Consider the following 22,628-nt stretch of genomic DNA (forward strand, 5'->3'; position numbering starts at 1 on the left):
AGGAAAGAGGAAACTGCCAATGAGGGCAGTAGTTGTTGCCGACGAAAAAAGATAATACTTGCTCGGTTCTATTTTTATTTTTATTTGTCATTTTTAATCTATGACAAATTTTTTTTTTATATTTTATCCTTAGTATTAAATAATTTAATAGGGATAGTTTAGTAAAATATTTATATTAATAATTATTTTCTTAATGAATTTGTCAAATCAAATAATGACAAATAAAAATGAACGGAGAAAATAGAAAACAAAACAAAAGAACAAGTTGACAACTTGAGAGATTAAAAAAAGGACCAAAACGCCTTGGATTTTGAGATTCCATATGTGAAATTTCCATGAAATAATTGAATTTGTATTATTATAAGTAAAGCTTTCTATTTCATTCCAACTAGCTAGCCCATCTTGGTTTCAAAATTACACATTCATTCATAGTCACAGATCTAATATTCTTAATAGTGAATTCCACATATGGCTGAAGCTTTCATTCAAGTTGTGCTAGACAATCTCACTTCTTTCCTCAAAGGAGAACTTGTATTGCTTTTCGGTTTTCAAGATGAGTTCCAAAGGCTTTCAAGCATCTTCTCTACAATCCAAGCCGTCCTTGAAGATGCTCAGGAGAAGCAACTCAACGAAGCCACTAGAAAATTGGTTGCAAAAACTAAATGCTGCTACATATGAAGTTGATGACATCTTGGATGAATATAAAACTAAGGCCACACGATTCTTGCACNAACTTTAATTGCGAAACGTCTAAGATGTGGGAAGATATTAATGGATAGTTTTGTATTTGTTTTTTTTTTAATCTGTTAATGGTTAAAATTTGATCCAATTATGGACTCTTTTGATTAATAAAAGGAAATATAAATAATAAAAAATGTGAATACAAATTATTTTTGAAAATATTGACATTTTGTCATTTTAAATAAATATGTTAAAGTGTTGTTATTTTGACTAAATATGTTAGGTACAATGACTATATAGCTAATTTTAAATTATGTGTTTTGACCCATTTTAATCCAAAAGTTGTTGGCTGCTTTACTTTGGGCTTTTGGGCCCAATTTTTCCACTTTCGTATACATTAGATGTATACAATCCCGTACATCGGCTCCAAACTCCTGTACGCTGAATCCATGAAATTTGTTCTTCACTTTTGAGGGCTAGCCGACTCAATAAAAGAATTTTGGAGCCTTCGTGGCCCCCTTGGAAATGCAAAGTGAGAGTCCGCAAAGACTTGGGCAGATTTCACATGCAAACAAAAGGTAAATAAAGATTAGTATACTAAGAGAAAAGGAATGAGATTGGAACAGTTCATACAATTAACAACAATGAAACAATGACTTAGACTACATCAGATGCACCGAAAATAAACCAAGAAACAAAGAGAGGAGTTGCTCACTTAACAACTAGTACCTTCGTTGACTTTGCTCAAGGTGAGCAGCAATAGAAATTAAATGGATGAAACAAAGATTCTCAAATAATAATAAGACTATTGATTTATAAATGACCATAAAGCAGTGGATTGAATGGTCATATTCTAGCCTAAAATAAAAACTAATCTCAAATAAAATAAAAAAAGAACTAGTGTCACAACACCAGTCATCACATATGCAAAATATAGAAGCATGCATCTAAAATGAAGCTAATCAAACTGATTTGCACATGGATCAACCAGTGAAACTTTTCCGAAAAATCTAACTCAAAAATCACGTTTTAATCCAAACAAACACATGGTCATGTAAAGAGAAAGTGCTGCCTCCAGATAGCTTTTAAAAACAGAAATGTTCACATTGATTTTTAGCTATTCTTAAAGAGAACATATAGTTGAACACAAAAAGACATTTGGAGTCCCAAACTATAAACCACGATCTTTCTAAAATAAAACTTGATTAATAGGCTATTAAAGGAGAAGAAAAGAAAATGAACCAAACGAGCAAGCTTAATAGAGATATACGAAAACACAAATTTGGTGAATCATGAGAAGACTCAAACTTAAACCCAAACAAAAAGCTCGACTAATCTATCCTATACGAGCTTCATATTCATCAAATACACGTGAGCAAGAGACAACACTCAAATGATGAGGTTCGGACAAAAGAATATGAACTTAGCAAGGACAAGGCAATGAAGGCATACAACTAAGAAAATATAATCTTGACAAAATGAAATACAACCTCTGAACCAGAAATAAACAACCCTTGAAAATCAATACAAGCACACTAATACCAGCAACAAAGCATTGAGCTAAATCAACAATTAGACAATAAACTAAACTTAACTACTGAATAAGACTTGATAACGGAATGAGGAGGCATACCTCTTTCGGAGCAGCGACGTGGGACAAACGAGCTTAAAGAAAACACTTCCACCACTGACCTTGACTTCGCCGAACTCCGACGAACTCTAGCAAAACTAAGGATTCTGGGCTTGATTTTCTGGGCTGCGCGAATGGGCTCACGTTGGAATTTCTGGGTTGCTTCGTTCGTTCTGGGTTTGTCGCGATTCTGAGTTCGCGTGAAAAGGAAGAACGAAGAGTACAGGGGTCGTCTGGTTTGGGAGTTGTACGCTGATGTTGTATTGGGTATTGTATTATGTTGGGCCTGGGTCTTTTATATTAGCAGTGGGCTGGATCAATTTGGTGTAAAGAAAAGGGTGGTGGGCTGAAAAAAGAAATGAGAGGAAAGGCTCAAGACTTGGTCCTAAAATGGGTTTAAGGTAAGGTCAAAGATGGGTTAGATCTTGGAGTTTAAGAAATAGTCAAATTGAATTAAATTAACAAATTCGGCTAAATCCTAAATAAAACGAATTAATATTAATTAATTAACGGGCTTCTTAATCTTAATCAAATAAAATAATTAACTTAATTATAAACTAAATAATTTAAAATATAAACTATTATATAACTAAACTAATTGACTAGATATTTAATTAAAACAAAATATATATTTTTTTAGACAATTTTTGAATATTCACAAAATATACTAATTATATATATAATTATGTAAAACATATATATTATCTAAAAATTATAAAAAGTGACAAAACTAGTTAAAATAACTTGCAAACTATATTATTATTATTTTTGAAATTTTATAAAACTAATTATTTTAAATCATTTGAAATTGAAGAAGCTCGGAATGATTAATTTATATTGTGGAGGTCTAAAATTGGGTGTCAACATACTTCTGAATATCTTTTTCCAAAATTAAGAGAATTCTCACGATTTTTTTTTATGCTCAAGAGTCAAGACAAAAGAATAACTTTATTTATCAATGCTACTTATGTGATTTAGACTCTCAAGAAGTTTGCTTCAAAATAGTTATTACAATATAAACATTGCTCTTTTGTTTTACTTATTTTCTATTTCTTAATATTTCAGTATTTTGGATGAAGAAAAGTTCATATGACTTGTAATAACGCCAATTGAAGTTTGTATTAGTTTAATTTTTATTATTTATTTAACAGCTAATTTTATGAGATAAATATTTTCATTAATGCAAATATATATTTATATTTGGGTAGGTAGTTGTATTTAAATTAAAGTATTATATGTCACAAATGTATTATCAAGTTAACAAGATCTTTTAACTTCAAAATATATTATTTTAAAATGTTTCGGGTTCTTTTCTTTTTTTTTTTTTTTTTAAAACTCACAACAAATGTGAAAATATGTGAATATATAAAATGTAGTTGTTCTATTCACATGTTCATATGACATCTAAACAATTTGATGTTGTAACATCCGACAATTTGAAATAGCTATGAAGAGGCGTAGAATTGGAAATAGTCATTTTTGGAAGGAATTCAAAAATCTGGAAAATTTGGTCAAGTATGGAAAATAATGAATTTTTGGCCAACTTTGAATAGTTATAACTCCTATATCAGGATGATCTAGGTGTAGTTCCAGTTATGTTTGCAAAGTTCGTGGAATGGTCTTTCCAACGCCGCCAAGTTTGCTCGATTCCGAGTTCGTATGAGTGAGTTATGTCCTTTGGAAGTTGGGCAGTTGGCAGGGAAGTCTGTCCGGAAATGTGTAAGGGTATTTTGGTCTTTTCCCTAGCCTTTCCTTTTGGATATATATTAGTGTGTTAGACTGATTTTGATCAGTTTTCCGCATGTTAAAGAGTGAGAGTAAGGGTTTGTGAGTGAAGAGAAGAAGAAGAGGAGAAAGAGAAGATCAAGCAAGGTTTCGTCAAGGATCGTCTGGATATCGTCGGGGGTGATCCCAATTAGGTATGTGAGTCCATAGTGTTGGGTTGGTTCTTTCCCCCACACGCCAAGCTCGTTTAATTTCGAGAAAAGATTGATTTTGTTTGTTAAAGCTGTTGGTTGTGATTGTGTTGAAGTCTTGTTGATTTGGGACATGTTTCCGGTGGTGTTTGTGAGTTGAAATCTATCGTATGTTGAGGGTTTTGATGATTCTAAGTGTTTGGGGGAAGAATCTTTGTTGTTGAGAGGCTTTAGAGTTGGAGAAACTAAGGAGAAAAGTCAGTTTTTTGGGGAAAAAGGGTGGGGCGTCGCGCCTGTCAGCATGCCTCAAGAGGGGGTCTGAACTTTCCCCCTTGGGGCGGCGCGCCCAGTAGTGCGCCAGCAAGCCCCCTCTGAAGTTTTTGGTCTGGTGCTCCGCGCCTCTCAGAGCGCCAAGTTTTCTCATTCCTTCCCCACTTTTTCATACATGTTCCTAGGTGTTGTACCTATGTTTCCTAGTTGTTTCCAACACTCCAAGGTACGTTTAAACGCCAAGAACTCGTCCATATCATGTGATCAAACACCTTGAATTCATAATTCCAATTCAAGGAGAATTAGTTTCCAAGTCAAGTGAAGTTAAGAGTTGAGTCTAGAAGTTCAAGAAGGGAGTCAAAGAAAGTCTCTAAAGCTTTTCAAGAGTCTTTATTGAACATTTTAACTTCATTTTAAGAGTCAAGAGTTTCAAGTTGAGTAAAGAGTTTAAAGTTGAGTTCATTTCTCAAAAGTTATTAGGGTCCTATGTATTCCCAAAGAAGTTTCTAAATGTTTTTTACATTTGAGTAAGAAATGAACTATGTTTCCAAAGGAGCCTTTGGGCTAGTTTTCAAGAAAAGGAACATCGATTCCAAGTGAGCCTTCGGGCAAAGTTTTGAGTAATTGTCTCAAATAAAGAAAGATGTGTTTAAAACACTTATGAGCTAAAGTATATTTTTGGGAGTAATCTTGAGCACCGAGTGGGGACACGAGTTCATATTAACTCAACTCTCTATAAGAACCATACGCCAACATGGGATTTAATGGGTCATACTTTTTAGATGATCACGTAAGTTAAGCTAGTGGATCCACTTAGTAAAGTTAGCTTTCTATATCACGGCAAGGTATAGGATGGTCCTTGGGCAACGTGAGGTAAAACGTTGTATCACCACTAGGGCTCATAGTGGTGATTGTCGGTTAAAAAATCTCCCACAAAAGTTATATTACTTTTATATAAGTGAAGTTGAGTTTGTTATTGTTTTATCATTAACGAACTAAGTTGTTTGCCATGTTTTACAAGCTTTATATATTGCATGTGTCTTATTGCTTTATATATTGAGTTCAGTTATTCATGAGTTGAACATAGCTAATGTAAGAGTTCCCTTGTACTGCTTCCAAGCTTAAGTTGTGGTTTAGCTTTTCAACTCGCATACTCATACATTCAATGTACTGATGCCAGTTAACCTGCATCTTATTATGATGCAGACACAGGTACCCAGGGTCAGCATCCGGTTCGCCGTTGATCCAGTTGAGTACTTCAGAGTCAGTGGTAAGCCTCTTTGCTTTTCGGAGGAATCAGTTATTTTGTTCTCTTAAGTTTTGTTTTATTAGGATGTCGTGGGGTCTATCCCAACATCCATCTCAGTATTTTAGAGGCTTCATAGACAGTCAGTCAGTTAATTGAGAGTCTCTCATCTATGTATATATGTAAATATTCTATTTTGAGACTTGAGTTGCCTTTTTGGCCAGATTTGATCAGTTAGGTTGTTTTATAACCTTGCATTGCATTGAGTTATTCTGCTGAGTTAAGAAAGCCAGGCCAAGGGTTCGCTTGGGGGCCAGCGATGGTCTTCGAGTGCCGGCCACGTCCAGGGTATAGGCTCGGGGTGTGACAAACTTGGTATTAGAGCACAGTGTTCAAGAGTCCTAGGGAGTCTATGAAGCCGTGTCTGTAGAGTCCTAGTTATCGGTGTGAAGCGCGCCATATCTATTATTGGGAGGCTACAATATTTAGGAAGATTTCTCATTTCTTGCACACTCATCTCGTGCGTTAGAGTTGATCTCTAAAGAGTTTCTTTCTAATTCATGCTTGCGCGTGTTTCAGATAGTCATGCCTCCACGAAGTGTTGGCAGAGGGCGTATTCCTAGACATTATGCTGATGAGCAAGAGTTACCTTATGCCCCGGAAGTGCAACCACAAAGGAAAGTTTCTAATGCCGAGTTCAGAGAGGCAATTAGAATTCTGAGTCAAGCTGTAACTAATCAGATTGGTCAGTAAAGGGAAGCTCGACATGAAGAAGCTGACACGTCAAGGATTCGTGAGTTCTTGGGGATGAATCCTCCGAATTTTATGGGTTTGAGCACTACTGAGGATCCAGAAAACTTCATTGAGGAGCTGAAGTAGATTTTCGATGTGATGCATGTGGCAGATACTGAGCGGGTTGAACTAGCTGCATATCAATTGAAGGATGTTGCTAGGACTTGGTTCGACCAGTGAAAAAGGGGCAGAGTTGAGAATGCACCACCTGCGAGTTGGGCATGTTTTGAGAAAGCTTTCTTGGGGCGTTTCTTTCCCCGATAATTGAAAGAGACCAAGGTATGTGAGTTCCTCACACTTAAGCAGGAGTCTTTAAGTGTTCATGAGTACAGTTTGAAGTTCACACAATTATCCCGTTATGCTCCGGAGATGGTTACGAACATGAGGAGTAGAATGAGTTTGTTTGTTGCTGGACTATCTCGGTTGTCGAGTAAGGAAGGTAGGGCGGCAATGCTTATCGGAGACATGGACATATCAAGGTTGATGGTCTACGTGCAGCAAGTTGAGGAAGAAAATCTGATGGACAGAGAAGAGTTCAGAAATAAGAAAGCTAAGACCGGTAATGAGTCCGGGCAGCAGAAAAGTAATGCGAACCGTCCGTCCTTTCATCAAAGGCAAAGGGGACCTACTCCATCATCTGGTAGTGCACCTGCACCCAGAAATAAAAGTGAGTACACTGGGCAGAATTTGCAGAACTTCAGAGCTGGACCTGTACAGTCTCAGAATAGTATGACACAAGGAAGTAACCGAGTTCTTGCATGTGCTAGGTGTGGCAGAGTCCACCCAGGGAAGTGTCGTCAAGGCCAGATAGGTTGCTTTAAGTGTGGACAAGAGGGTCACTTCATGAAGGAGTGCCCAAAGAACAAGCAAAGTAGTGGACATCTGGGCAGTAGGGCCCAATCTTCTTTAGTTGTTCCACCAGATAGAACGGCACCTAGAGGAGCTACTTCTAGTACCGGTGAAGGAGCAAACCGCCTCTATGCAATCACCAGTTGCCATGAGCAAGAGAATTCTCCAAATGTCGTCACTGGTATGATCAAAGTCTTTACTTTTGATGTGTATGCTTTGCTAGACCTAGGAGGAAGTTTATCTTTTGTAAAGCCTTATGTTGCAAATAAGTTTGATGTTCTTCCTGAAAGACTTTGTGAACCCTTTTGTATTTCTACACCTGTTGGGGAGTCTATTCTAGCAGAAAGAGTCTATCGTGATTGTCCTGTTACTATTAATCACAAGAGCACCATGGCTGATTTGGTTGAGTTAGACATGGTAGATTTCGATGTCATTCTAGGTATGGATTGGCTTCATGCTTGTTATGTATCGATAGATTGTAGAACTCGAGCAGTCAAGTTTCAGTTTCCGAGTGAGCCAGTCATAGAGTGGAGTAGCATTTCAGCAGTGCCTAAGGGTCGTTTTATTTCGTACCTTAAGGCGAGAAAGTTAGTTTCGAAGGGTTGTATCTATCAGTTAGTCCGAGTTATTGACTCTAGTGTTGAGATACCTCCTTTGTAGTCAGTTCCTATAGTAAAAGAGTTTCCAGAAGTGTTTCCTGATGATCTACCCGGAATTCCTCCTGAGAGAGAAATAGAGTTCGGCAAAGATCTCATTCCAAATACTCGTCCTATCTCTATTGCGCCATATAGAATGGCACCAGCAGAGTTGAAAAAGTAGTTAAGAGATCTCCTAGAAAAGGGTTTCATTCGACCGTGTCTCACCTTGGGGTGCTCCGGTCTTGTTTGTGAGAAAGAAAGATGGTTCCCTTAGGATATGTATAGATTACCGCCAATTGAATAAGGTTACCATCAAGAATAAGTACCTTCTTCCGATGATTGATGATCTTTTCGATCAGCTACACGGTGCCACTTGTTTTTCAAAGATCGACCTCAGATCAGGCTATCACCAGTTAAGAGTAAGGGAAGGTGATATTCCGAAGACAACTTTCAGGACTAGATATGGTCATTACGAGTTTTTGGTCATGTCCTTTGGTTTGACCAATGCACCAGCAGCTTTCATGGACTTGATGAATTGAGTCTTCAAACCTTATTTAGATATGTTTGTTATTGTCTTTATCAATGACATACTAATCTATTCAAGGAATAAAGAAGATCATGCTAGTCATCTCAGAATAGTTCTTCAGACTTTGAAAGATAAGGAGTTGTATGCCAAGTTCTCTAAATGTGAGTTTTGGCTTAAGTCAGTGGCGTTCCTAGGCCACATTGTGTCCAGTGATGGAATTAAAGTTGATACTCGGAAAATTGAGGCAGTGCAGAATTGGCCTAGACCCACATTTTCGACTGAAATTAGAAGTTTCTTGGGATTAGCTGGCTATTATAGAAGGTTTGTTGATGGGTTCTCGTCTATTGCATCTCCTTTGACAAAGTTGACTCAGAAGATAGTGAAATTTCAATGGTCTGAAGCTTGTGAGAAAAGATTTCAGGAATTGAAAAAGAGATTGATTACAGCTCTAGTTTTGACGTTACCAGAAGGTACTCAAGGTTTTTTGGTGTATTGTGATGCATCTAGAGTTGGTTTGGGTTGTGTCTTAATGCAGAATGGCAAAGTTATAGCTTATGCCTCCAGAGAGTTGAAGGTTCATGAGAAGAACTACCCAACCCATGACTTAGAGTTGGCTGTTGTTGTGTTCGCTTTGAAGATATGGCGCCATTACTTGTATGGTGTGCATGTTGATGTATTCACTGATCACAAGAGCTTTCAATATGTGCTTACTCATAAAGAGCTTAATCTCAGACGGAAGAGGTGGTTAGAATTACTTAAGGACTATGACCTGAGTATTCTTTATCACCCAGATAAGGCTAATGTTGTTATTGATTCTTTAAGCAGGTTGTCTATGGGTAGCACTGCCCATATTGAAGAAAGAAGGAGAGAGTTGACAAAAGATGTGCACAGATTGGCACGCTTGGGAGTCAGACTTATAGATTTCGCAGAAAGAGGAATAGCGGTGACGAGCGGGGCCGAGTCATCACTAGTATCAAAAGTAAAAGAGAAACAATATTAAGATCTCATTTTTCTTGAGTTGAAGGCAAATGTTCAAAAGCAAAGAGTATTAGCTTTTGAACAAAGGGGAGATGGTGTATTGAGATATCAAGTTAGATTGTGCGTACCTATAGTAGATGGACTCCAAGAGAGGATTATGGAGGAAGCTCACAACTCCAGATATTCTATTTATCCGGGTTCCACCAAGATGTATCGTGACTTGCGAGAAGTTTATTGGTGGAATGGCATGAAGAAGGGCATTGCCGAGTTTGTTGCTAAGTGTCCAAATTGCCAACAAGTGAAAGTTGAGCACCAAAGGCTCGGTGGTTTAGCTCAGAGGATAGAACTTCCGGAATGGAAGTGGGAGATAATCAATATGGATTTCATCACAGGGTTGCCAAGGTCTCGCAGACAGCATGATTTTATTTGGGTGATTGCCGATAGAATGACAAAGTCAGCCCATTTTCTACCCGTAAAGACTACCCTTTCAGTAGAAGATTATGCTAAGTTGTATATTCAAGAGATAGTGAGACTTCATAGAGTCCCAATCTCCATTATTTTAGATAGAGGTGCAAAGTTCACTGCACAGTTTTGGAAATCTTTTCAGAAAGGTTTGGGTTCCAAGGTGAACTTAAGTATTGCCTTTCATCCTCAGACTGATGGGCAAGCAGAGCGCACTATTCAGACCGTAGAAGATATGTTGAGGGCTTGTGTGATCGATTTCAAAGATAATTGGGATGATCACCTACCTCTCATTGAGTTTGCCTACAACAACAGTTATCACTCCAGCATCCAGATGGCTCCATACGAAACTCTTTATGGGAGAAGATGTAGATCTCCTATTGGATGGTTTGGAGTTGGTGAAGTGAGTTTGATAGGACCAAATTTAGTTCACCAAGCTATGGAGAAGGTGAAAGTGATTCAAGAGAGGTTAAAAATGGCACAGAGTCGCCGAAATCCTACACTGATGTTAGGAAAAGGGCGCTAGAGTTTGAAGTAGATGATTGGGTTTATTTGAAGGTTTCACCCATGAAAGGGGTTATGAGGTTTGGTAAGAAGGGGAAACTTAGTCCCCGATATATAGGACCTTACCGCATAGCCAAGAGGATTGACAGTGTTGCATATGAGTTGGAGTTGCCGCATGAACTAGCAGCGGTTCATCCGGTATTTCATATCTCCATGTTGAAAAAGTGCATAGGCGATCCTTCATTGATCCTGCCTACTGAGAATATCAGGATCACGGATAGCTTATCTTATGAGGAGATTCCTGTTCAGATTTTAGATCGTCAAGGTCGTAGGTTGAGAAAGAAAGATGTAGCATCAGTCAAGGTCCTTTGGAGGAACCAATTTGTTGAGGAAGCTACTTGGGAAGCCGAAGAGGACATGAAGAAGAGATATCCACATCTCTTTGAGTCCAGAGGAAATGCCGATTAAGGTACTGATTTCCTTCTTAGTGCTCTTTAAATTGTAGTGAGCATGTTGTTGTTATTTTGCATGATTGCTTGTTGGGTGTTTGAGTTTGATGTTACACCCTTAGCCTTGTTAGAGTAATCTCATTCGAGGAAAAATGTTCCCAAGGGGATATATTGTAACATCCGACAATTTGAAATAGCTATGAAGAGACTTAGAATTGGAAATAGTCATTTTTGGAAGGAATTCAAAAATCTAGAAAATTTGGCTAAGTATGGAAAATAATGAATTTTTGGCCAAATTTGAACAGTTATAACTACTAGCTCAGGATGACCTAGGTGTAGTTCCAGTTATGTTTGCAAATTTCGTGGAATGGTCTTTCCAACGCCGCCGAGTTGGCTCGATTCCGAGTTCGTATGAGTGAGTTATGCCCCTTGGAAGTTGGGCAGTTGGCAGGGAAGTTTGTCCGGAAATGTGTAAGGGTATTTTGGTCTTTTCCCTAGCCTTTTATTTTGGATATATATTAGTGTGTTAGACTGATTTTGATCAGTTTTCCTCATGTTAAAGAGTGAGAGTAAGGGTTTGTGAGTGAAGAGAAGAAGAAGAGGAGAAAGAGAAGATCAAGCAAGGTTTCGTCAAGGATCATCGTGGATATTGTCGGGGGTGATCCCTATTAGGTATGTGAGTCCATGGTGTTGGGTTGGTTCTTTCCCCCACATGCCAAACTCGTTTAATTTCGAGAAAAGATTGATTTTGTTTGTTGAAGTTGTTGGTTGTGATTGTGTTGAAGTCTTGTTGATTTGGGACATGTTTCCTGTGGTGTTTGTGAGTTGAAATCTATCGTATGTTGAGGGTTTTGATGATTCTAAGTGTTTGGGGGAAGAATCTTTGTTGTTGAGAGGCTTTAGAGTTGGAGAAACTAAGGAGAAAAGTTGGTTTTTTGGGGAAAAAGGGTGGGGCGTCGCGCCTGTCAGTGCGCCCCAAGAGGGGCTTTGAACTTTCCCACTTGGGGCGGCGCGCCTAGTAGTGCGCCAACAGGCCCCCTCTGAAGTTTTTGGTCTGGCGCTCCGCGCCTCTCAGAGTGCCAAGAGCGCCAAGTTTTCCCATTCCTTTCCCACTTTTTCATACATGTTCCTAGGTGTTGTACCTATGTTTCCTAGATGTTTCCAACACTCCAAGGTACGTTTAAACGTCAAGAACTCATCCATAACATGTGATCAAACACCTTGAATTCATAATTCCAATTCAAGGAGAATTAGTTTCCAAGTCAAGTGAAGTTAAGAGTTGAGTTTAGAAGTTCAAGAAGGGAGTCAAAGCAAGTCTCTAAAGCTTTTCAAGAGTCTTTATTGAACGTTTTAACTTCATTTTAAGAGTCAAGAGTTTCAAGTTGAGTAAAGAGTTTAAAGTTGAGTTCATTTCTCAAAAGTTATTAGGGAACTATGTATTCCTAAAGAAGTTTCTAAATGTTTTTACATTTGAGTAAGAAATGAACTATGTTTCCAAAGGAGCCTTTGGGCTAGTTTTCAAGAAAAGGAACATCGATTCCAAGTGAGCCTTCGGGCAAAGTTTTGAGTAATTGTCTTAAATAAAGAAAGACGTGTTTAAAACACTTATGAGCTAAAGTATATTTTTGGGAGTAATCTTGAGCACCGAGTGGGGGACACGAGTTCATATTAACTCAACTCTCCATAGGAACCATGTGCCAACATGGGATTTAATGGGTCATACTTTTTAGATGATCACGTAAGTTAAGCTAGTGGATCCACTTAGTAAAGTTAGCTTCCTATATCACGGCAAGGTATAGGATGGTCCTTGGGCAATGTGAGGTAAAACGTTGTATCATCACTAGGGCTCATAGTAGTGATTGTCGGTTAAAGAATCTCCCACAAAAGTTATATTACTTTTATATAAGTGAAGTTGAGTTTGTTATTGTTTTATCATTAACGAACTAAGTTGTTTGCCATGTTTTACAAGCTTTATATATTGCATGTGTCTTATTGCTTTATATATTGAGTTCAATTATTCATAAATTGAACAGAGCCAAGGTAAGAGTTCCCTTGTACTCCTTCCAAGCTTAAGTTGTGGTTTAACTTTTCAACTCGCATACTCGTACATTCAATGTACTGATGCCAGTTGGCCTGCATCTTATTATGATGCAGACACAGGTACCCAGGGCCAGCATCCGGTTCGCCGTTGATCCAGTTGAGTACTTCAGAGTCAGTGTTGAGCCTCTTTGCTTTTGGAGGACTCGTTTATTTTGTTCTCTTAAGTTTTGTTTTATTAGGATGTCGTGGGGTCTGTCCCAACATCCATCTCAGTATTTTAGAGGCTTCATAAACAGTCAGTCAGTTAGTTGGGAGTCTCTCATCTATGTATATATGTAAATATTCTATTTTGAGACTTGAGTTGCCTTTTTGGCCAGATTTGATCAGTTAGGTTGTTTTATAACCTTGCATTGCATTGAGTTATTCCATTAAGTTAAGAAAGCTAGGCCAAGGGTGTAGGCTCGGGGCGTGACAGATGTGAAGTACACATGCAAAACACATCTGGTTAGATGACAAGAAAAATACAAAACAAATAATGTCTATAAGGTAATATTAGTGAGATAAGACTAACTACATGATTGAACCTCATCAAATTGAAATAAATATATACATTATTGCAATTAACTAATAAAATTTTTCATTGACCATCTTCATAAATTTGCGTGAATAAAAGATATATATATATATATATATATATGACGATCCATATTGAACATTCACAAAAGAATCTGCAATATTATTTTTTGCAAAACTTATTATTCAAATATTCTCTTAAATAAGCAACTACTTACTAAAACATATATTTTTGGAATTGGTAATCGTGCAACGCACGTGTCAAAAAAATTAGTATCATGAAAAAAGAGAAAGAAAATAGATGACAACAATATCCAAAAATAATATTAAAGAATTATGATTTATATATAATAAAATTAATTTTAAAATTTGATGAAAAAATAGTGAGAAGAAGAAGATGATGAAGTGAAATGATGTGGTGGTGGGTCAATGGGGACATATAGAGAAAGGGGAAATGCGGCGGTAATTACAATCGAACCTTATCAACAAGTTGGGAGTTCAAGTAATCAATCAACTGAGCTACTAAGATCCCTCTAATTAATGATTATTGTGATTCATTTAGCATAAAAAATTTCATTGCACTTACTTTTAGAGTTTTGAAAACACTACTTCTATTCTATATTAATTAAATTTGTGAGGCAATACAGACTAATTAAGAAGAACATTTAAAGACATACTTTAAATTATACTTTTCACTATTGTCAAATCATAAATATAACTTTGTAAATAGTGCAATTTATCTTCTAGAAGTAAATTTCACTACAGAAAAGGGAAAATATGAAGAAAACAAATTAAATATTCATTTTAAACTTTGAACAATTTAATTATTTTGAACAATAAAAAAAATATCAAATATTCAATTAATATGATAGAGAAAGTAACTTTATTTTAGAGGCAAAAGGTTAGAATCATTTTAGCCGCCAATGACTTATTTCAGCTTTAAGTAATTAGGAAAGAGGAAACTGCCAATGAGGAAGAGGAGGGGAGTAGTTGCTGTCGATGAAAAAAAGATAATACTCGCCCTGTTTGATTCTTATTTTTATTTGTCGCTTTTATAACTTATGACAATTATTTTTTTCATATTTTATCCTTAGTACTGAATAATTTAATATTTCATAAATATAACTTTGTAAACAGTGCAATGAGATATTAAAAGGACCAAAACGCCTTGGATTTTGAGATTCCATATGTGAAATTTCCATGAAATAATTGAATTTGTATTATTACAAGTCAAGCTTTCTATTTCATTCCAACTAGCTAGCCCATCTTGGTTTCAAAATTACACATTCATTCATAGTCACAGATCTAATATTCTTAATATGGCTGAAGCTTTCATTCAAGTTGTGCTAGACAATCTCACTTCTTTCCTCAAAGGGGAACTTGTATTGCTTTTCGGTTTTCAAGATGAGTTCCAAAGGCTTTCAAGCATGTTTTCTACAGTCCAAGCCGTCCTTGAAGATGCTCAGGAGAAGCAACTCAACGACAAGCCACTAGAAAATTGGTTGCAAAAACTCAATGCTGCTACATATGAAGTCGATGACATCTTGGATGAATGTAAAACTAAGGCCACACTGTTCTCCCAGTCTGAATATGGCCGTTATCATCCAAAGGCTATCCCTTTCCGTCACAAGGTTGGGAAAAGGATGGACCAAGTGATGAAAAAACTGAATGCAATTGCTGAGGAGCGTAAGAACTTTCATTTGCAAGAAAAGATTATAGAGAGACAAGCTACTAGACGGGAAACATAACAGGCATGTCTAACGTATGAATATTAGGAAATCACCCATTTAACTCATCCCTGACTCATTTCCTCCGCTTTGAGTTCTTTTCTTTACATATAAAGATAGAAGACTCGATCTGTTTTGCTTTTCTTAACGAAGCAGCTCAGATATAAGAGGTTTTCTTCTGTTCTGTTTCTCTATGGACTGCATTTGGGGTCTTAATCCAATAACAAACAATAAACATTACAGGCATGTCTAACGTATGAATATTACGTTCTTGATGGCAGTAGTCTTTCTAGATATGAACTGAGTGTAAATTTTGTCTTTAAGGAAGAAAAAGAAATGATTAGGCTGGATTTTTTCCAATAAATGAAGAAAAAGAAATATTATGTTCTGCCTTTCGAATGTTTGCCGTGGTTTCTTTTATATCACTTTGATCGCCTTCCGAAATGGGAATTCCATCCCGACTGGACAAAAGGTGTGTCTATCCACATCATGTAGCTCTCATGCTGCCTTGAGAAGACTATATTTCTTGTGGATTCTTATCCCAAGGCCCTTATGAACAGGCCAATACTTGCTTGAATTCCTTAATATAAGCTGATGTACTTAGTCTTCTTGACCTAACTAGTTCTTGCTAACAGTAAATTTCCCATAATTGAAGGCTCTTATCCCTCTTACTGCAAATTCATATATTACATCTGGAAATGTCAAGCTACCGTTTGTACCTTTTTATGCACATCATATCCGATTACCATCTATCAGACTGTGTTTCTGTTAAGCTCTTGCACTTCTCAAGATTTATGTTTGTAAATGTGCAGCTGAAACTTTTTATGTGGCTCTTATCAACTGCCAAATCTGTCCACTTTTGAGGCTTAAAATCGGAATGTAGACAATAAGTGAAAACATGATTAAACACTCACTAAAAGACATAACAGTTCATGTCCATTTCATGATATTTTTTTGGTTCTAAAATTCTTGAAATGTATATACACTACCACTCTAAACTTTTTCTATTTCAAATGTCCATTTTATGAATAATGCTTCTCTTGTTGCTCATTGCATACTCATTTTATTCACTTCACTTTCTCAAGTCTGTGCTGCAGTTCTTCAATCANCTCAAGATTTATGTCTGTAAATGTGCAGCTGAAACTTTTTATGCGGCTCTTATCAACTGCCAAATCTGTCCACTTTTGGGGCTTAAAATCGGAATGTAGATGATAAGTGAAAACTTGATTAAATACTCACTAAAAGACATAACAGTTCATGTCCATTACATGATATTTTTTTGGTTCTAAAATTCTTGAAATGTATATACACTACCACTCTAAACTTTTTCTATTTCAAATGTCCATTTTATGAATAATGCTTCTCTTGTTGCTCATTGCATACTCATTTTATTCACTTCACTTTCTCAAGTCTGTGCTGCAGTTCTTCAATCATAATTCCGGAATTTCATGATTAATAGGCTAAAGAAGCAACTGAATTGGCATTGAAGGATAACAGACAACTGATGGTCAGTCAAATTTCCCTGTATGTCTTCAAGTGATAACAACACTAGAAAAAAATAATACAGTATCCATACTTTCCGTGGACTTAAAGAGCAAAAGCTTTCTTGTACCAGGAAATTGAATTTCCAACTGCTGGGTTGGGTTCTGTACCAGGTTATACCTGATTGTCCTCCTTACTTGGCAGTTTCTCCTGATTTGGGCTTGTGAAGATCGGTATAATCTACACTAGCTCACTGATTTCCCATTCATGTCAGGTGATTTTAATCTCGTGTTAACTATCAACAGGTGACTGTGAGGGTGGAATAGAAATGACTGGAAGTATACAACTAATACGTGAGTTCTGTGATCTCTTGGTTATACCGGAGAAAGCCACAAAGACCAGAATTGTAAGTCTCTGGTTCCGAATGAATTTTATAGTATACACCGTGAGTCTCGAAAAGGCTCTCTTGCTGGCTATTGCTCTTTTCATTTGGTTTACTCCACTTAGAGACAAATATACATTCTATTGGAGGAAACAATCATCTGGTAGTTCGGAAAATAAATAAGAAAAATTTTTAACCATAAAAGAAGTACTCAGAAAATTAGGCGGGGAAAGCTGTTACTTAATCCTTAACTGTTGTACTGTACTGCATAGAGTGTGGGCTTAATTCTTCTATTTGCCACATTAAACAAAATAAACCAAATTTCGGCTATTGGCAGAATCGATCTCTATTGTGTCCATGCATGAGCTTTGCCATTGTTAATTATTTCTCTATATCGCAGCATCAATCTACCTTGATTTCTTGTTTCGCATGTAACCTGTCATTACAACTAAGACAAGAAGCTGAAGATGTTTCATATTTATGTTAAACGAATGGTGCTACAAAACTAGTGGTGGTGCTTTTTCCTCGTATCATATTGCTCCGTAATTGTTTCATCTTCTTGTACTTCAAAATTAGTGTTCCCTGTTAATGTTTGTAATCACCTCTTTTCCCAATTAGCACTTTTACTCTACCAGGTGCGATGTCTCAAACTTGCATTAAACCTTTCAGTTTTTCCCAGAGGCTAATGAAGTAAAATTCGCAAGACAATCAATTTTTGGAGGAGCATCTTTTAAGTTGGAGTATTTGACAAAGCCTTCTTTTTTCGAGGATTTCGGTTTCACCGAAAAGGTCAAGATGGTTGACCGTGTCAAGCCAGAAGATGAACTCTTTATCGTCGCCTATCCATACTTTAATGTCAATGGTAACATCTAGCTCTCGCACCATATATAGTGTACATCAAATGATCGATTTCATAGAAATGTTATGATGGCATCATTTATTTCTGAAATGTAGAGATGCTTGTCATGGAAGAGCTATACAAAGCAGCAGTGTCAAACACTTCTAGGAAACTGATTATATTCAACGGAGAGCTTGATCGAATAAGATCTGGTTGTATCCTTTCTTACCACCAATATTTTTTTCCTTCAATCTGATCAAAGAATAAATGTTCCTTATTGCTCTGCATGATTATCTGCATATTGTGGCAATGAATAACTTTCTGCAACGGAAATAGGATGGACATCATAGTATATATATATTTCTGCCTTTTAAGAATTACAGAGAAGAAATGAGATCTTCTTAACAATTGTTCCATGTTAAGTTACTGTATTCCCTGCTATCTTTGACAAAAATAAGATTATCCACCATTCTTCTATCCGAAGCTGGCTTCACTATCCAAGACTCTTTTTCCTAAGATGGAGACGGTATATTATATTCACAATTTTAAAGGACGAAATGGAGGAGTCCTGTTTAGGTAATCTCTTTTACCAAAGCTTCGAATGACTGAACTATTTGTTAGATTGTTTCGTTATCACTTGAATTTTGCTCGTTTTCTTTTTTACTTTGACTGTCTTTTGAAAACTAGGTGTTTCCCTGGTCCTTGGAAAGTTTTCCGAAGAGTAGGAAGTGCCTACATCTGCTTGCATCAGCAGGAATCAATGCCATCCTTGAAAGAAGTTGCTTTGGACATCCTTCCATCAGCTTGATTGTTTTGTTTATAAATTGCGTGGCGAAAATGTTCAGTTTGCCTTCTTTCTCCTGTAATTGGATAATAAATTGTTAATTCGTGCATTCTCCAGATCTCTAAAAGTGTGAATATATTGATTTCATTACCCCTGTAGTACATTTGTATATTAACCTTCATAATCAAGTTGTTGAACATCTTACTACCAGAAACTTGCCAATTATGTCCCATTCCATTGGAAAGCTGTTGGGATATAAGGAATTCCAACGCCGTTCAAACGGTTCTTGATCCTCCAGGAAAATAGCTAGTCAGAGAAGGCTCCTGTCCTTGTGTATATGAAGGGACTTGAGTCCTTTTTGGCACAAGTAGTTGAATGGATGACTATTTGAATGGGTCCAAAATAGCTAGTTGTAGGCATTAAGTTATTGGTAGATTAATCAAAATGCACAAAGTTGATCACCAACCACAAGAAAAGATAATATATTAATTATTACAAGTCCATGCCCTGCTCAAGTCAACTTTGAACTGTCCATATTTCATTCCAACATCTTACTTTGTTTCAAGAATAATATAGATTCATTGTTTACTCGCATAATTTTGTGTTACAATTCCAGTAATCTAGTATATTTTATAGTGAATTCCAACATATGGCTGAAGCTTTCCTTCAAGTTCTGCTAGATAATCTCACTTTTTTCATCCAAGGGGAACTTGGATTGGTTTTTGGTTTCGAGAAGGAGTTTAAAAAACTTTCAAGCATGTTTTCTATGATTCAAGCTGTGCTAGAAGATGCTCAAGAGAAGCAACTGAAGTACAAGGCAACAAAGAACTGGTTACAGAAACTCAACGTTGCTGCATATGAAGTTGATGACATCTTGGATGACTGTAAAACTGAGGCAGCAAGATTCAAGCAGGCTGTATTGGGGCGTTATCATCCACGGACCATCACTTTCTGTTACAAGGTGGGAAAAAGAATGAAAGAAATGATGGACAAACTAGATGCAATTGCAGAGGAACGGAAGAATTTTCATTTGGATGAAAGGATTATAGAGAGACAAGCTGCTAGACGGCAAACAGGTGCTCATCTTAATTTTATTTTAAAACGAATAAGTATTACAAATTGCCGAGGAACGAAGGAATTTATATTCATTTTTATTTTTGGCAATTATCAAAGTCATGTGTGTTTTTAAGCTGAGGGGAAGTTTCAAAGATTTTCTCTAATCTTAATGTTTGTCTCACTCTCTCAGCATGATTTCTCAATTCTTTTCTTCAACTCCCCCCTATTGTGCAAATATCTTCTCTATTTTCTGTGGACTCCTAATGAGCTTGAATGTAACAACATTCTTGTTTGGAACAGGTTTTGTTTTAACTGAGCCAAAAGTTTACGGAAGGGACAAAGAGGAGGATGAGATAGTGAAAATCTTGATAAACAATGTTAGTGATTCCCAAGAACTTCCTGTACTCCCAATACTTGGTATGGGGGGACTAGGAAAGACGACACTAGCCCAAATGGTTTTCAATAATCAGAGAGTTACTGAGCATTTCAATCTAAAGATATGGGTTTGTGTCTCAGATGATTTTGATGAGAAGAGGTTGATTAAGGCAATTGTAGAATCTATTGAAGGAAAGTCACTGGGTGACATGGACTTGGCTCCCCTCCAGAAAAAGCTTCAGGAGTTGTTGAACGGAAAAAGATACTTTCTTGTTTTGGATGATGTTTGGAATGAAGATCAAGAAAAGTGGGCTAATCTTAGAGCAGTATTGAAGATTGGAGCAAGTGGTGCTTCAATTCTAATTACTACTCGTCTTGAAAAAATTGGATCAATTATGGGAACTTTGCAACTATATCAGTTATCAAATTTGTCTCAAGAAGATTGTTGGTTGTTGTTCAAGCGGCGTACATTTGGCCACCAAACCGAAGCAAGTCCTAAACTTATGGAAATTGGAAAGGAGATTGTGAAGAAATGTGGGGGTGTGCCTCTAGCAGCCAAGACTCTTGGAGGTCTTTTACGCTTCAAGAGGGTAGAAAATGAATGGGAACATGTGAGAGATAGTGAGATTTGGAATTTACCTCAAGATGAAAATTCTGTTTTGCCTGCCCTGAGGCTGAGTTATCATCATCTTCCACTTGATTTGAGACAATGTTTTGCATATTGCGCGGTATTCCCAAAGGACACCAAAATAGAAAAGGAATATCTCATCACTCTTTGGATGGCACACAATTTTCTTTTATCAAAAGGAAACATGGAGCTAGAGGATGTGGGCAATGAAGTATGGAATGAATTATACTAGAGGTCTTTTTTCCAAGAGATTGTAGTTAAATCTGGTAAAACTTATTTCAAGATGCATGATCTCATCCATGATTTGGCTACATCTATGTTTTCAGCAAGCGCATCAAGCAGAAGTATCTGCCAAATAAATGTAAAAGATGATGAAGATATGATGTTCATTGTAACAGATTATAAAGATATGATGTCCATTGGTTTCTCCGAAGTGGTGTCTTCTTACACTCCTTCGCTCTTTAAAAGGTTTGTCTCGTTAAGGGTGCTTAATCTAAGTAACTCAGAATTTGAACAGTTATCGTCTTCCGTTGGAGATCTAGTACATTTAAGATACCTTGACCTGTCTGGTAATAAAATTTGTAGTCTTCCAAAGAGTTTGTGCAAGCTTCAAAATCTGCAGACTCTTGGTCTATATAATTGCCAGTCACTTTCTTGTTTGCCGAAACAACTAAGTAAGCTTGGTAGTCTCCGGAATCTTGTACTTGATCACTGTCCATTGACTTCTATGCCACCAAGAATAGGATTGTTGACATGCCTTAAGACACTAAGTTACTTTCTTGTGGGCGAGAGGAAAGGTTATCAACTTGGTGAACTACGAAATTTAAACCTCCGTGGTGCAATTTCAATCACACATCTTGAGAGAGTGAAAAACGATACGGAGGCAAAAGAAGCCAATTTATCTGCAAAAGCAAATCTGCGCTCTTTAAGCATTAGTTGGGATGGACCACACAGATATGAATCCGAAGAAGTTAAAGTGCTTGAAGCCCTCAAACCACATCCCAATCTGAAATATTTAGAAATCATTGGCTTCAGTGGATTCCGTCTCCCAGACTGGATGAATCACTCAGTTTTGAAATATGTTGTCTCTATTCTAATTAACGGTTGTGAAAACTGCTCGTGCTTACCACCCTTTGGTGAGCTGCCTTGTCTAGAAAGTCTAGAGTTACAAGATGGGTCTGTGGAGGTGGAGTATGTTGAAGACTCCGGATTCCTCACAAGAAGAAGGTTTCCATCCCTACGAATACTTCATATAGGTGGCTTTTGTAATCTGAAAGGATTGCAGAGAATGGAAGGAGAAGAGCAATTCCTCGTGCTTGAAGAGATGAAGATTTTTGATTGCCCTATGTTTGTTTTTCCAACCCTTTCTTCTGTGAAGAAATTAGAAATTTGGGGGGAGGCAGATGCAAGAGGTTTGAGCTCCATATCTAATCTTAGCACTCTTACATCACTCAAGATTTTCAGTAACCACACAGTGACTTCACTCTTAGAAGAGATGTTCAAAAGCCTTGAAAATCTCAAATACTTGAAGTGTCTGGATATTCGTTATTGTTACGCACTAGAGAGTCTCCCCGAGGAAGGGCTGGAAGGTTTAACTTCACTCACGGAGTTATTTGTTGAACACTGTAACATGCTAAAATGTTTACCCAAGGGATTGCAGCACCTAACAGCCCTCACAAGTTTGAGAGTTACTGGCTGTCCAGAAGTGGCAAAGCGGTGTGAGAGGGGAATTGGAGAGGACTGGCACAAAATTGCTCACTTACCAAATGTGTATATTGGTTAGTCTTGATCTGTTTTTTTTT

The 22,628-nt window shown here is 37.1% G+C and overlaps 2 protein-coding genes across 2 annotated transcripts; both read left to right on the top strand.

The window, feature by feature from the left end:
• The first annotated feature begins 445 nt into the window (after window positions 1-445).
• Window positions 446-15,317, top strand: LOC125852334 (putative disease resistance protein RGA1). The gene is made up of 2 exons (XM_049532084.1): window positions 446-466; window positions 14,872-15,317. Exon 2 carries the CDS (start codon window positions 14,874-14,876, stop codon window positions 15,300-15,302), a length of 429 nt encoding a protein of 142 aa, XP_049388041.1. The 5' UTR covers window positions 446-466; window positions 14,872-14,873; the 3' UTR covers window positions 15,303-15,317.
• Window positions 15,318-15,979: 662 nt separating this feature from the next.
• On the top strand, window positions 15,980-22,622 carry LOC125852335 (putative disease resistance protein RGA3). Its single transcript, XM_049532086.1, is given in 8 exon segments — window positions 15,980-16,081; window positions 16,741-16,788; window positions 16,897-16,936; window positions 17,069-17,169; window positions 17,815-18,007; window positions 18,100-18,198; window positions 19,448-19,843; window positions 20,124-22,622. Coding segments are annotated over 8 exon segments (3,465 nt in total). The 3' UTR covers window positions 22,610-22,622.
• The last annotated feature ends 6 nt before the right edge of the window (window positions 22,623-22,628 follow it).

The sequence above is a fragment of the Solanum stenotomum genome, unplaced genomic scaffold (assembly GCF_019186545.1).
Source record: "Solanum stenotomum isolate F172 unplaced genomic scaffold, ASM1918654v1 scaffold33960, whole genome shotgun sequence".
Lineage (NCBI taxonomy): Eukaryota > Viridiplantae > Streptophyta > Magnoliopsida > Solanales > Solanaceae > Solanum > Solanum stenotomum.